The following is a 15,435-nucleotide window of genomic DNA, read 5'->3' as shown; positions in this document are numbered from 1 at the left end:
GAGTTTTCAGCATTCTTGTTTTGAAGAATCTTGAAAATAAATCATATCTAAGATATTCTAAAATAAGTTTGAGACAGAGGTAGCCTACAGAAGCACAACCAGAATAAACTCTCAAGGCTAACAAGTTTTCCTCCAAATGAGTTAAACTCTAGAGCGCTTTACTTGGGAACTGCTACGCTTTTGTTGGAAGACATAAAAAATATATATATCTCTAACGCCAATTAACATAGATAATTCACTTAAGACTTTCGATCAGCATCATTTTAATATCAATATATTACTATAAATTAATAATTTCAAAAAAAAAAAAAAATAAAAAAAATCCATAAATGTCTTGACTAGCAATATACTTCAGTAGTTTATAAATAGGAAAACTAAAACAAAATCATACGTTTTCTGATTAGGTTTATTTATAAATGTGATTTTAATGATGTTTTAATCTGTGAGAATCCACAATTTTATTAACACGGTCCATTATAACACTAGACTAAGAACATGGAGAAAGTTAAAGATTGTTTTTAACCATGTTAACTGAAGGCCTTTTTTGAACATTATCGTTCACAGTACGGAATCAAATCCGATTTTGGTTCGACGTTTCTTTATCACCAAGCGTCTTTTTAACATTGATGTAGAAGCGTCAGGCATGGCGGTGGAAATCGAGTCTGCAGAGTAAGCTTACTTTTTCTTTCTATTTTCGCATAAATATTAGCAATTATACCTCTGGAAAAAGTGATATACGTTTTCTTGAATTTGAAAAAAACTGAATTTTTAATGCTTCTGATTTCACATGAGATGTAAGAAGTGCACAATAGGAAGGACAATATTGACATGCCATGTTATTGTTAGTCAACCACAGGCACTTGTTTCTTATAGCTACAATAATTTAGCCCTCACCGATATTTTTAATGTGATATTTTCTGGAGAGGGCTTTAAAAACATAGCATCTCCTAGCTGCAGAACTTTAGCATTATGGTTTTATATATTTGTGACGCGCCAAGCAAAAACCTCCCTTATGTCTATTATGACGTAACGTCTAAAGACGCGTCTAAAGTCAACAAGGTAAATGAGACGTAAAAACGCTCCCTTCGGAGAAACTCTCCCCAGCAGAACAAGGGATGTTGTTTTAATTATATGGCATAAGAAAGATGTTTGGGTGTGGTTTGAATGTAGTTTATTCTGTACGAAGTTAGTCTCCGTCAAGTGTCTGTGTGACCTATATCCTTTTCAAAATTATTATTAATAAGTGTATACATATTTTCTAAAGATGTCCAGTGGTGGTTAAAAAATTCCCGTAAGACCGTTTTTAAAATGAAGTTTGTTTGCCCTCTTTCTGTTCAGTATAAAAATAAATTGCTTCGGTAGTTACATGGAATATTTTGAAGGCATTTGAAATTAAAAAAAAAAAAGTTGTTGATTGGATGAGAAAATTCCGGAATGAATAATTTTTAAAAAGATTAGTCGGTTCACCTTAAAAGGTCTTATAAACAAGTTTTTAAAGATTTTTTTTTAATTCAAGCTGCTAATTTCCAGCTGTTTTATCGTGATGCACGTGCAAGAAAAATTAAACAGGAGCATTAAACTAGAAAAGGTATCTTTTTTTAAAAAATTGCGATGCAGTGAAAATTGACCTGAGTTACCTCTCTTAGCTACCCAATTTATACGAAATAAACTGAGTTGGGCAGTTAACTCTGCGGTTTATATATATAAAAAAAAAATCGTAAGCAAACAAAGTAGATTTTAATTAAAAATCACTTCAACAGTTCAAATTGATGATTATAATATTTCAATATTGAAATGTAACGTCAGGTGGATCGATATTTTTTTATGCAAGTGATTGTGCAATAAGGAACACAATTTATATGTATACATGTAGTGAAGTTTAGTTATAAAATGTAATTCTCTATAGATACGACACAGAGTATTTGACTTGGCCACTTCTTCCAGAATTAGCTTTTAGCCGTTGATTTCAAATAAATATTATGAAGAAGGGGCTTTTGAGCTTCTCAATTAATTTTGCTATTTTTTACACCTTTTAATGTTGTGCGCAAAAATGTAGGAAAAATTCGCCCCCTCTCTTTCTCCTGTGTCTGCTCTATCTCTTTGGGGACTTTGTGCAAATTTTGTCGTGAATATATACAGTACGGATGCTCGCATACATTGTAAGTTACAGTCCCACTTTCTAAGATATTTTATGATTGAGAATAAAACAGATTGGACATATGTTTATCGACATTTTCCGGGGAAAAAATGAAACATGCCGTTATTTTGCTTCACTGTTATGTATTCATTATCCGTTTGCTGAGGTTACAGTGTATACACAATACATCGAATGTGAAACTGGCGAACATGATCCATCGATAAAATGTTATAAGTAATATAAATTGATACAAATTGTTTGAACACTTTTAAAACATTTCAATATATTATTATTTTGTGCAAAATTTTTCAAGCAAAGAAGAAAAAATAAGGTGAAAAGGTGATTTTTTATAAACGTTTAGAAAACAACAAACTGAAACGCAGTCTCCAGTACTTATTCAGCCTTTTGAACTGAGGATAGAATGAAAGTTTACATTAAACATTTTAGAGTTATAAATTTTCATTTTGGTGATTTTATTTTAACCTTCAATATTAAGGATTTATTTTACCTGTAATAATTATTTCCCCGACAAAGATTTGACTACCAACATTTTTTGATTTCACATCTACCTTGGAAAATAGTAATCTTTTTTCCTTCTGTTGAATTGTAACATAAAATGAATATCTTTATGCATTTCAAATTATTAAAGTTTGCTACGGATTACACGTAATTCAATAACAAATTAAAACAACTTCAATATTTTTCTTTTTCTGCGAAAGTCGCATTGTACATTCCTACATGTACATACATGCACAGCTATGGGGAGTTTTGTGCAAAATTAGCAAAACTAGTACGGTAAAAATCTGCTCAAAATATGAAAAAAAATCAATGATCGAAACGCTCTATGTTTAAGGAATCACTGTCTAGTTAGTATAATATGCCAGGGCATCAACAATAGTGGGAAACATGGGATAATTTGCATAACGGGCATACTATACTAACTAGACAATGATTCCTTATATTTCCATTTCATTGTGAAATAAAATTACAGATGTAGACTTTAAAAATGCAGACATAGATTTATATTACACGAGGATTCCCATCCCAATTTCAATAGTCATCGCCCACTGATGTCAAACACAACAGTAGTCGCACGAAATTTCCATGCATGTTTGGCCTCTTAGCATCAGACTGAGAGACAGATGCACACAAGATTTGCATGTATATTAGGCCTCCTTAGCTCCTGACCTATTGACCTGCCTAATTTACATTCCGGTAGAATTATTAAGAAATTAACTCTGCTAACTTTCAAAGAGTTATCACAGAGAGAAAAATTAGAAATGGAAATATTTAAGAAAAAGGACTTATCGAACATAAAAAATACATGTTGGTCGACTTGAATATTGCGTGCTTGTTCAACTAATCCATATATATAGCTTTCTTGTTATCCCAAAAAAAATCCTGTTAGTATAAATTACATCAATTAATTAGAAACCCCCCCCCCCCCCCCCCCCCCCCCCCCGTTTACTATAAGGGTAGAATATTAAGAATGTGTTACCCGTTCTCTTACTTTTTGTTTCAATTTTTAACATGAATGTTTTAAACTATAATAAAAAGTAACTAATATTTGATATGATTAAAATAAATCATAATGTGTGCATGAACTTTCTCAGGAAGGTAACGGTAAAGTTTAGGTTAGAACTTGTAGTCTTTGTCTAGAAATGAATGTAAATGAAGTTGTTGAGTGTGTTACTTGTGAGATTCATGTATATTCTGGTATTGTGGTTTGTTATTCGGTCAGTATACAATATATCGATCAAAATTAATTCATGATCAACTTCATACATGTTAATAAATTGCGTAATTTTTTTTTTCAAACCATATTTTAAAAAATATACATATATTTTATTGGATGGGGTTGGGTGTTACATTCTGATTCACTGAAAAGTATGCAAACGCATTTAGTTACGAAATAATTCTAAACGTTTTTTTTTCAATAATTTAAACATAAATGTAAAATAGGAAACGGAGGGCCAGGGAAAATTAATCAAATATTTAAAGATTAACCAGAAATAATGGTTTAAACTTTCATTAAACATTTTAAAATTTGATGCATCTAATCTTAATTGTTTTGATTTGAACACGCATTTATTGAGATAATTAAGATTGGACACAAGTTTGACAACTTACAAGTTCCTCATTTGAATTTAAAAAGACCGATTTAATAACGATATCCAAATAAAAAAAGAGTCGAACTCTACGACAATATATCTCTACAAATACAATTTAATCCAGGATGCGGAATGTCTTATCAATAAGCCAAAAAATCGTCAGAGGTGAGGCATACTTATTTCCCGTATTAAAACATTCGAAACTAAAACATGTAAATATAGTAAACGTGATAAAAGAAATGTGGTATCCTTTAGATTAAAAAACCCTGTCGCACTGTTTAAAAATTCAAGTATTGAAAACGTTAACTATATCTATGACAAAACTTTTTTTATGCTGTGTATTATATAGACTTTTAATGCCCGGGGGGGGGGGGGGGGGGGGGGGCGCTGTCTCGAACATTTTTAAGATAACTACTTTGATAGTGTAACAGATAAACAGAGACAATGAAGTGCCTCTGCGTCAATGGGGTTGACCCGAGGCCTCTGGCTTACCAGTCCAGTGCTCTACCACATGAGCTTAAGGTAAATCTGCTTGGGCTAGCAGTAAGATGTGCATGCATCGTTCGTACTACCACAATAGGATTTTTTTTTCATCTAAATGTTGCTTATTTCCTTTTACTGTTGCAGTGATGTAGACTGTGATGTAGACTGTAGCAGTGATGTAGATTTCTGCCATTTTTCCCTTGTAAATCATTTCGATGCCCCCCCCCCCCCATTTCGTTTTTCAAATAAATAGTTTACAATGTTTATTTTTATTATTACAAAGAAAAATCTTAATTATTGATAAATTTAAGGAAATCAATTCAAAAGTTTGAAAATATAAATATCATCAAATTATTACGTATGTAGCTTCACGTTATTTTACGATTTTACGTTTTGAAAATTCATGCAGTTACGCACGCGTACACTGTACGTCAAAGTAAATATTCCGTCTTTGTCATGCGATATTTTATACATTTATGCACAGAAATATATGTCATGTTATACATCAAATGAAAGAGAAAGAAAAACTCTACAAGAATCAATAAAAAACTGAAAATGTCAAAATTCTTCGTTAAGGGAGGTTTTTGCTTGGCGCGTCACATTTGTCTTTGAAAAATAACGCTACAGAACCGGAATCGAACCCGACCGTAATGCCAAAAAATATGCGAATTACGGAGCAAGAATTTTTTGCGCACTGTTGGGTAGAATTTCTCCAGTTTCCAGCATTGGTCAATCAGATTCCTTTCACTCCCAAATTTTAGACACATTCTAATATATTGATGGTGCGATAGTTATATATGACGAGCGCAAATATTTCCTTTGTAATAATTTAGTTCTGGCTCATCAAGCCGCACATGCCAATTGATGCGTCTAGACTCTGACATCACATGACATTGTTTGTAAGTTACATCATTAAAAACAAGCCTGAACAGTGCTGAAAGTAAATGAAGAATGTTTCAATTCATTTACTATTTATCTTCTATATTTATCCATTGAATCAATGTGTGTTAACTTTTACTTGAACTTTTGCTGCTATTCTTACAAGATTGTAGCTTTAACAATCAACGCATTAGGAGTCCAGAGTTACTGAGGAAAAAAATCTGACAAATGAATGTGCAGTAGTCTGAATTTTCTCTTCGCATGTTGCTTTAAGAGCTCCCAGTGATAAGCCTCGCTTTGCGATGCTCGGTGCACTCACTTTTACCAATCTGTGTAACTATATATCATGTATATCCACCTCCCAGTCCTAACACTGTAAAGTTGTCTCTACCATGTCTACATGGGATAAACTCGCAACAGACATTTCAAATAAAGCAGGTTTATCACTGGTATAGATTATTAGAAAGGGTTGGGAGGTGAATAAAACACACAGATTGGTTAAAAAAATGTGTCTAAAATTAGGGAGTGAATGGTACAATGTAGTTGATTAAGTAGTGCTGGAAACTGGAGAAATTCTCCTCAGCTGTATGCAAAAAATCTTGTGCCATAAATTGCAAATTTTTTTTTTTGCAATAAGGGATCTGTAGCATTGAGGTCGAAGACAAATAAAATCATAATGCTACAGTTCTGCAGCTAAGCATCTCTGTAATGATGATTGTAAACATGGTAAAAGCACAGTGACTTTGAAGTTTCCTAAGAAGTATCTTGAAGAGTGATTTAAAGGGATATTTTCAGGGAAGATTCAAGAACATCAACCATCTTTGTATATCAGAGCTCCAGATAATTTTTTGCCCCAAAGTGTATTTACTCCCTGATTTTCAAATCAATGCAGATTTTGATTTTCAGCAAAATGATTGAAGAGTATTTTGTTTATATTGAAATGTTTTGGCCTTTATTTTGAGCTTGTAATCGAAGTATGAGTTTTTGAAGAGGGAAAAAACTTCAAAAGTCAGTTCCTGTATTTATTTAAATAAAATTTGTAAATAACAACAAGACTTTTAACTAAGATTGGGAAGCATTCTTTTTTGACAAGGAAGATTATACAGTAGGTCAAGGTACACTGTCAGAGACACAGATAACTTTCTGTTCATTTAAGATATCGTATCAAGAGTAAACTGAAAGAATCTTCGTTAACATGGTAAGTTGAGAGAGATGAAAAATTGGCTATGAACCTATAATAAAAAAAAGTTATGCCTAGTACATAGTCTCTCTACATGGAAATTGATTTTAATCTAAATCTCCGATTCTTCCTCCCGAAATGGAGATCGTCGTCGTCATTACTAGAATATTCCAGGTCACTAAAAGGCTTTTAAATCTGTACTTCGTTTTGAGAAAAAATCAAACACTGAGTTAACCTCAATTCATATCATTTATTAAGTAAGTCGTACGTACCTGTATTCTTCAACTTGTACGCAGTTCTTTCGTGGTGTAATGCGTATCTATGATTGCTAATGCGTAATTGTACACTCTATTTTAATTTTCAATGCATATTTTGTAAAATTTGATGCGACTATTTCTGCAAATACGCACCTTATCTGGAGCTCTGGTATATTAAGATTTATGTCATGGCAAAAATAAATTTTTATTGTTTTGCAATTTCCTTTTCAGTGTTGTGAGATTGATAGAGCAGTACCTAAAGGAAAATAACCTGTTGAGGACCTTGTCCATCCTACAGGAGGAGACGGGGATTTCCCTGAACACCGTGGACTCAGTAGACGGCTTCATTAGTGATATCAATAATGGTCACTGGGACACTGTGCTACAGGCCATACAGACACTCAAACTCCCAGATAACAAACTCATCGACTTGTATGAACAGGTGAGATTAATTAATTTTTTTTTAGATTTGTAAGTTTTCTTATTATCAGTTATATCAATGTTTTTTTTTTTTAAATTAATTATATCCATTGGTCTTGAAACCCATTCTTTATCAACTTATATCAAGTTTATTTGAATTTGAGAAATATTATAGCCTTCCTTAAGATGTATGCAATTCATAAAAGAATTAATCAATCAAACTGACATGTGGAGGTTTTCTGGACAAAAAGCAGTTTAATCAAGCTATAAAGACTGCTTCAATTAATTAGGGCCCCGCAAGGATTTGCGGGTGCCCTATAGTAATCACTCTGTCCGTCCGTCTGTCTGTCTGTCTGTCTGTCTGTCCGTCTGTCACTCTTCCGTCCACAAATTTTCTGTTTTTTTCTAATAACTTTTTTTATGGTTGCCCAATCAAGTTCAAATTTGGTATGGTAGTTCAGTAGGCAGAAATACATATTTTGATGCTAAGTTTGGTTCTCTATGTCCCATGGTTTGGAGCTGGGGTGGTGGGGTAGATTCCTTAACTATGCATAAGAATGAACGGGCAACTTTTTTTATGGTTGCCCAATCAAGTACAAATTTGGTACGGTAGTATACATATTTTGATGCTAAGTTTGGTTCTCTATGTCCCATGGTTTGATGCTGGGGTGGTGGGGTAGATTCCTTAACTTTATAAAAGAATGCATTGGCAAAGAGAGATAACTGCTGAAGATGTTCCCATTGTAAACTGAATGCTGCTAGAAGTCCCTTGGGATTAATTAGCTTTCCTCCTGAAGAAAATCCAGAGCATTATCTTTATCTGTCACATTGAGATTAATTACCACCTCTGTCTGCAAATGAAGTTTGTTTTGAAGTTAAATCAATTTGGAATGCTATGAACACTCTGAAATGTGGATTTAAATATAAATTTTTATTATTTATTTTTGTTTGATAGTTATGATTTCATTGAATTCTAAAAAAAAGAAAAAGATTGAAGAAGATTTTTTGATTTACTATTTTTTTTCACTTTTTTCACTTTATTTTTAAATGTATTAATTCAAGAATATTATTAATTTTTAATGTAGTTGTATAAAAACCCCATTCTATCATTAATACTGAAAAAGTTCTTATTGTAAATTTAGAAGAAAATGATGAGAGAGGTACAATTAATCCCTTGGGATTAATTATCTAGCCTGCTGCAGAAAATTTAGTAGGCTTTTCTTTATCTGTCACTTTAAGATTAATGAAAACCTTTGTCTGCAACTGCTGTTTGTTTGAAGTTAAGGTCAAGCCTTCATGATATTTGCATTCATTGAAGGCTGGCATTTTATAACACAAGCTTCATAATTGTTTAAATATACATTCAATGTTAAGTTGTTCTTTACTGCCTAATGTAAATACAAGGATATTATTTTCAGGTTTTTGAATATTCAGGAATTATCTTGAAATTTTAAGAATACAGTTGCTGTTGCTTATTCTTCGTACATTTATTAATCATTCTGTAAGCTGCACCCTTTTAATTCTACCCCATGGCGGGGCCCTTGCTGACTGGTCAGTTTTCTAGTTTCTACATTATTTATCCTGCATGTGTCTGTGTTACAGATAGTTTTAGAGCTGATAGAGTTACGGGAGCTTGGAGCTGCTCGATCACTCCTCAGACAGACAGATCCAATGATTATGCTGAAACACAACCAGAATGACAGATTCCTTCACTTAGAGAATATGTTAGCTAGGTCATATTTTGACCCTAGAGAGGTAAATTTATTGGGGGATTGTTACATTAACAGCAATTGAAACTTTATTAAGAGATTTACATCTATCCAAAGCCAGAAAGAGCCTATTTTGTTAACAGTTAGTTGATTTAATGTAATTAATGACAGTAAGTAATACTAGTAACAACAAATTTCCTTTAGGCCTACCCTGAGGGCCAGACAAAAGAGAAGAGGAGGAATGCCATTGCTCAGGCGTTAGCAGGAGAAGTCAATGTTGTCCCTCCCTCTCGTCTCTTAGCTCTGCTAGGACAGTCCCTGAAATGGCAACAGCATCAAGGACTACTCCCTCCAGGTCAGAGGTCATATTAAAGGTCACAAGCAAACATCTTACAAGACTTTCATTTGAAGGGTTTTCTGCATGTTTGTTTTTGCTTCATAGGTACGACTATTGATGTGTTCCGAGGTAAAGCTGCAGTCAAAGAACAGGAAGAGGAAAAATATCCCACACAACTCAGTAAAACAATCAAGGTAGATTTACAAATTTTGAAATATCTCACACAACTCAGTCAAAAATCTCTTAATTTTTGGAGGTTTTTTATAAGTACTTTCAAATAAAAAATTGTTTATTATTCCATACAAAACCTGTTATCTTTAATATTTTTCTATTTTAGTTTGGTCAGAAAGCCCACATAGAGTGTGCCCGGTTCTCGCCTGATGGTCAGTTCTTAGTGACCGGCTCAGTGGATGGATTTGTTGAAGTCTGGAATTTCACCACAGGAAAAATCAGAAAAGATCTGCGTTATCAAGCACAAGTAAAACTTTAACAGTATTTGTCCTCCATCCTTTGCCAAGTTTACTGGAGTGATTTGAAGTATGACGCATCTGGCCTTGCAGAATAATTACTTTGGGTTGTTTATTTATTTTTCAGGATAATTTTATGATGATGGATGATGCAGTTTTGTGTATGTGTTTCAGTAAAGATTCTGAAATGTTGGCTACAGGGGCACAGGATGGAAAAATTAAAGTAAGATTTTCAAATGTAGCTATGTTCAAGTTCATTTTGTGGTAGTGAATTTCTTTAGGGAAAAATGATTAGAGACTTATTTCAAGGTTCCTCTCAATTCTATATATAATAAACTTGAGACATTTAAATAAGCTATTTTTTTCTAATTACAGGTATGGAAAATTTTAACAGGACAGTGTTTACGAAAGTTTGAAAAAGCACACAACAAAGGGATCACATGTGTTAATTTCTCCAAAGATAATAGCCAGCTTCTCAGCGCTTCATTTGACCAAACAATAAGGTAACATTATCCAGTGTTAAGCTTCATTTGGTTTTGATTATGTGTTGAAGCACTCTGATCTTGAATTGAAATCTCATTGCAGAATTCATGGATTGAAATCGGGTAAAACTCTGAAAGAGTTTAGAGGCCATACTTCCTTTGTAAATGATGCAGTTTTCACAACAGATGGACATCATATATTAAGGTTAGATTATTTTTATCAGAATGGTAATAAAGACCAGGTCTACAATTATTATTATTTAACTGAAAGGCAAAGAGAAGGTTGTTCTTAGGATCAAATAGCTGAAGTGATCAACAATTAGGTCCTCTTGAAACCAAACTTGCTTTTCTTATAAGGGAGTTTAGAATGAAGGGGCTACATTTTTAAAAAGATGAAGATATTTTTTCTTTAATATGTATTGAAATTCTTTTATACAATGTTTTCCGCAATACAAAAATTTTCTGTGTATGGTTGATACAATGATACTGTATAAGCATAAATTTTAGCACAGATTCAATTTTGGCATTTTTAGCGATGGTGCTGAAACCGCTAAAATTAGATATTGCTAACAAATTATTCTGCATTGTGGGTTACAGTTATCTTTCTGTGCACTATAAAATGGCTTAATTCATTAAATACTTTTTTTATTGACAAATAGTGAATACATGTATGTGTCTCATTAAAAATTCCACTTATATGATATATGCAGAAATCATTTTGAAAGGTAGCTTTGTTGCTAAATATGCCATCCAAAAGAAAAGGCTTTACACTGTATTATAATTGTATAACTTTTATTACAGTGCCAGTTCTGATGGAACGGTGAAGGTTTGGAACGTAAAAACGACCGAGTGTCAAAACACTTTTAAGTCCCTGGGGGGTACGTCTGGAATGGACATCACTGTACACAGTGTTCACCCTCTCCCCCGACAGACAGAACAGTTTATAGTGTGTAACAGGTCCAACACCATCGTCATCATGAACATGCAAGGACAGGTCAGATATAACCCATGCTGTTTATTAATTTCTCAATATCCTAGTACCAAGCTGGTAACATTTTTTGTATGTACATGTACATGAACCTAAAAATGTATTGAATAAACCTCATCTCAGACTGACTTTTGATTTCCACTTAATTAATTCACTAGATGACAGCAAAAAAACTCGCTCAAAATAATTTCACACAATTTGAAAATTTATTCATGCTATACTCCTGAGTAGGACATATCTTTTTGCTTACACAGAAAGTGATGAACATGTACATGACTGTGTAATTTTAATTAAATTGTTAGATTTCATTATGTAATCTGATAAAAAAAAGTACACATATAAATATAGTTAACTGATGTTGATGTTGTAGATTGTGAGGAGTTTCTCCAGTGGTAAGAGAGAGGGGGGAGACTTTGTGTGTGCTGTCCTGTCCCCCCGGGGGGAGTGGATCTACTGTGTGGGGGAGGATCTGGTGCTCTACTGCTTCAGTGTCACCACCGGTAAACTGGAAAGAACCCTCACGGTAGGTACATTATAAGTTATTATAACTACACTAATACTAATCTGACAGTCAGTATAACATTGTACCTACACTTACAGTAGTACTCACGCTGAATCAAAAAGGTGAAGATAAACAGTGATCAGTCTAAAAAAAAAACATCTGTAGGCAAAAACAAATCTGTGAACAGGGCATAAAATTGGGACCTTTGGAAATTCAAGAAAATGGATCAGGTCCCCAAGAGGAGTCAGGCTTGGGGGGGGGGGGGGGTGCACAGCCATATTCTTTCAATTAGGGACACAATTACTTACCAAAAATTTCTTGACAAGTCCCCCCCCCCTAAAAAAGGTCAGTCATTTTAATTGAGGGGGCATGAGCATATAGTATGTATATTATATTATTACGTGTACTACATATTATCTGTAGTATATTGTTTGTTTCCTTAAAATATGCCATTTATAGGTAATAATTGGGGGCATAAGCCTCATGTATTGATCAGGAAGAGAGAACATCCATAGTCAGTCAGTAAAAAGGAGAAGTTCATAATTGATATGAAATGCAATACGAAAGAAGATAAGTTATATTTGCTTACAAGGTCTATGAAATGCCATAGAATTTATCAATTGCTGACTTTAAACTGACGTGTTGAAAATCCCTGTAACATTAACATTTCTGTCGGTAACCCACCTCGGTTAAGTGATTTATGATAGTACTCTAAGTGTGTTCAAGCTGGGAGAAGAAAACACTATAAAGAGACTAGGGCTGGGACGATACAACTTTTTCTATATCGATACGTATCACGATATTTGATCCACGATACGATATGTATCACGATATGTTTGATTGCTTATAAATTTTTTTTTTGCATTGAAATAAACAAATTATTTCTTTGCAAATGAGAATAATTTGTTCAGAATAGTTTATATGTTGTAAAACAAAAATATTTTACTCAAGTGGTGTTAATTATTATTAATTTTATTTCTATATTTATATTTAACTTATTTATTTCATATATTAAACGCCAAATGTTAAATAAACAAAGAAAAACAGAAGTCAGATTTTTTGGGCGATATTTCGATATTTTTTCAAATGTATCGATATGTGTATCGTCCTCACATATATCACGATATATCGATATCTCGATATATCATCCCAGCCCTAATAGAGACAATGAAATTTTGCCAAGAGTAATTGCACAAGTTAACTTAAACTTAACAATGATACTTAAGTTATATTATGATTATAACTTCAGTCGTCAGAAATGGAGGATCTCAAAATGTTCTAAGTACTCTTCTTTTTATACTTAATTTCTACTCAAAGAAATTGCGCAATATTTAGATCCAGGATGCTAAAATGAAGCGTATTTAGTGTTTTAGGACAAGCTTATTAAAGGAAAATTAAAAATTTTAAGAAATTAAAGGCAAAAAATTCTTTGTGTGCTATAACTTCATTTTATGACCATAAAAAATTGATAGGTAGGTTGAATATATCAATTGCACTTATTTAATTTATTGAAATGTATATTTATTTTCTGTATTATATTGAATTTTTTTTTTTTTAGATATACCGTATATTTGTTATGTTTTCTTGTGTATCCAATTTCCGCTTTTTGTAGTAGTTATCAATCGCGGAAATAGTAAAATTTGCGTAAATTTTTACAAAGTTTTCCCCTTGTAGTAGAATTATTTCCTTGCTATATTGTAGAATATAGAAATAGCTCATCAAATACAAGTTTGAACAAAATAGGTATAAGCCCGTATTGTTTGTTTACTTTGACAAGCCAGGTAAAAATGGGTCACGTTCCTATATAATCTATAAAAGTAATTATACCTGTATTTGCTAGTCAGTTTCAACAAAATTAAATGAACTATATGATTGTTTAAATCTTAAAAAATAATATCTGGATTTGGGAGTTAGAACGCAAATAGATGTAAAAACAGCTGAGCGGGTCTTCCAAAATTGACGAGGTGAAGGTCGATCAATCTATTTCTCACCCGTATGAAGTAACTCAAGGTTAATGACTTTAAGTGTTTTAGGATCAATTCCTTCATATGAAAATTAAACAATTGTCTAATAATAAATCACTGTGTGCTACTTTGAAATTAGTGAAAAAAAATTCGCGTAAATATATCATACTGATTTAGGCTCTGAATTTTTTGAAATGTATATTTATTTTCTGTATTATATTGAATTTTTTTTTCGGTATACGTACATTATATTGTAACAATATTATAATGAATTCTTTGTTTTGACAGGTTCACGAGAAAGATGTGATAGGAATCACCCATCATCCCCACCAGAATCTGATTGCTACATACTCAGAAGATGGACTTCTTAGAATCTGGAAACCATAACTGAATAATTGGTTCTACTGATAACTGACTTTGTGCTTTATGCAACTAAGTTGCATGCAATTGACAGCATGTTACATGTTTCAATCTGGGAGGGTTTTTTGTCAGTTTAAAAACTTCTGATTTCAGAAGTGATGAAATTCATTGTGATGTATTTTTATCCAAGTTTTTTGTCAAAATCTGATATATCATGATATAAAATTATGAAATTAAATAAATTTGTAGAAATACAGTCATGTATACTTGCTTTTTATTTCGCACATAAATATAGAGAAGGCAAATGAGTAGATGGCTGTAAAAAAAATCCTTAGAAGACTTGAAATATAAAATTTAGTACTCGGCAACATTTGTGGAGCTATTTAAAAAAGAATTGTGTCCATTGGACATGGTTCCTATTTCCCCATCTGCATTTTTCTTCTTAAAACCTCTACATATTCCATATATATATCTTTTTTGTTAAATATGAAGAAGGAAAATAGTAAGTTTTATTGTCATCAAAAGTTAATCTTCAACAAGCTATTTCAGAGAACCTGTGTCCCCATACTTAAGGAAAAAGAAAAGCAAGTGCATATGTGGGGAGGGGGAGGGGGTGGGGCACTTTAAGAAGGGCAGGTGGGGTTGGCCATATAGAGTAGTAGTATAAAATTTCATTGCAAAAGCTTAAAAAGTTTCGCTGGAAATCAAAGTTTCACACACACACACACAATGTATGAATTTACGACCTTTACCTTTTGACCTTAAATATACTTGATCATGTGATCAAGTTTGAGCAAATCAGACGGCTTAGAATAATAGAGAAAAATAATATATATATAATCAAATATCCAACTAGGAAACAGAAAAGCCAGGCTGTGATAACTTTTATTTCAAGCTCACTGTGATATATCGAGTCGACTTATGAATGGATTCAACGGAAGTAACTTTTGTAAATCGATAATATCATCGACATACTGGTATCTGAATATCGAAGTGAAAAACAAGTGCATTTTTTCTCTCTTGTATATTATTTTGAATAAATTATGTTTAATATGAATACAAAACCAGGTCTGCTATTATAAGCAATTATCATCAATAATATCGGGGCGCAATTTTTTGTATATATTACAAAGTGAAAGTTACAACCGCTTTTATGTTT

At 32.7% G+C, this 15,435-nt stretch overlaps 1 protein-coding gene across 1 annotated transcript; it reads left to right on the top strand.

Moving 5' to 3' along the window:
• The first annotated feature begins 584 nt into the window (after nucleotides 1-584).
• LOC134250855 (WD40 repeat-containing protein SMU1) lies at nucleotides 585-14,513 on the top strand. Its single transcript, XM_062733196.1, has 12 exons — nucleotides 585-669; nucleotides 7,279-7,489; nucleotides 9,070-9,222; nucleotides 9,381-9,531; nucleotides 9,619-9,707; nucleotides 9,851-9,991; nucleotides 10,108-10,203; nucleotides 10,356-10,483; nucleotides 10,566-10,667; nucleotides 11,264-11,456; nucleotides 11,821-11,973; nucleotides 14,205-14,513. The coding sequence occupies exons 1-12, from the start codon at nucleotides 644-646 to the stop codon at nucleotides 14,301-14,303; spliced, it is 1,542 nt and encodes a 513-aa protein (XP_062589180.1). The 5' UTR covers nucleotides 585-643; the 3' UTR covers nucleotides 14,304-14,513.
• The last annotated feature ends 922 nt before the right edge of the window (nucleotides 14,514-15,435 follow it).

Source organism: Saccostrea cucullata, unplaced genomic scaffold (assembly GCF_032062105.1).
Source record: "Saccostrea cucullata isolate Sc308-1 unplaced genomic scaffold, CSIRO_AGI_Scuc_v1 ctg15, whole genome shotgun sequence".
Taxonomy (NCBI): domain Eukaryota; kingdom Metazoa; phylum Mollusca; class Bivalvia; order Ostreida; family Ostreidae; genus Saccostrea; species Saccostrea cuccullata.
The sequence above is the reverse complement of the archived record's forward strand: the minus strand, read 5'-3'. Positions and strand labels throughout refer to the sequence as shown.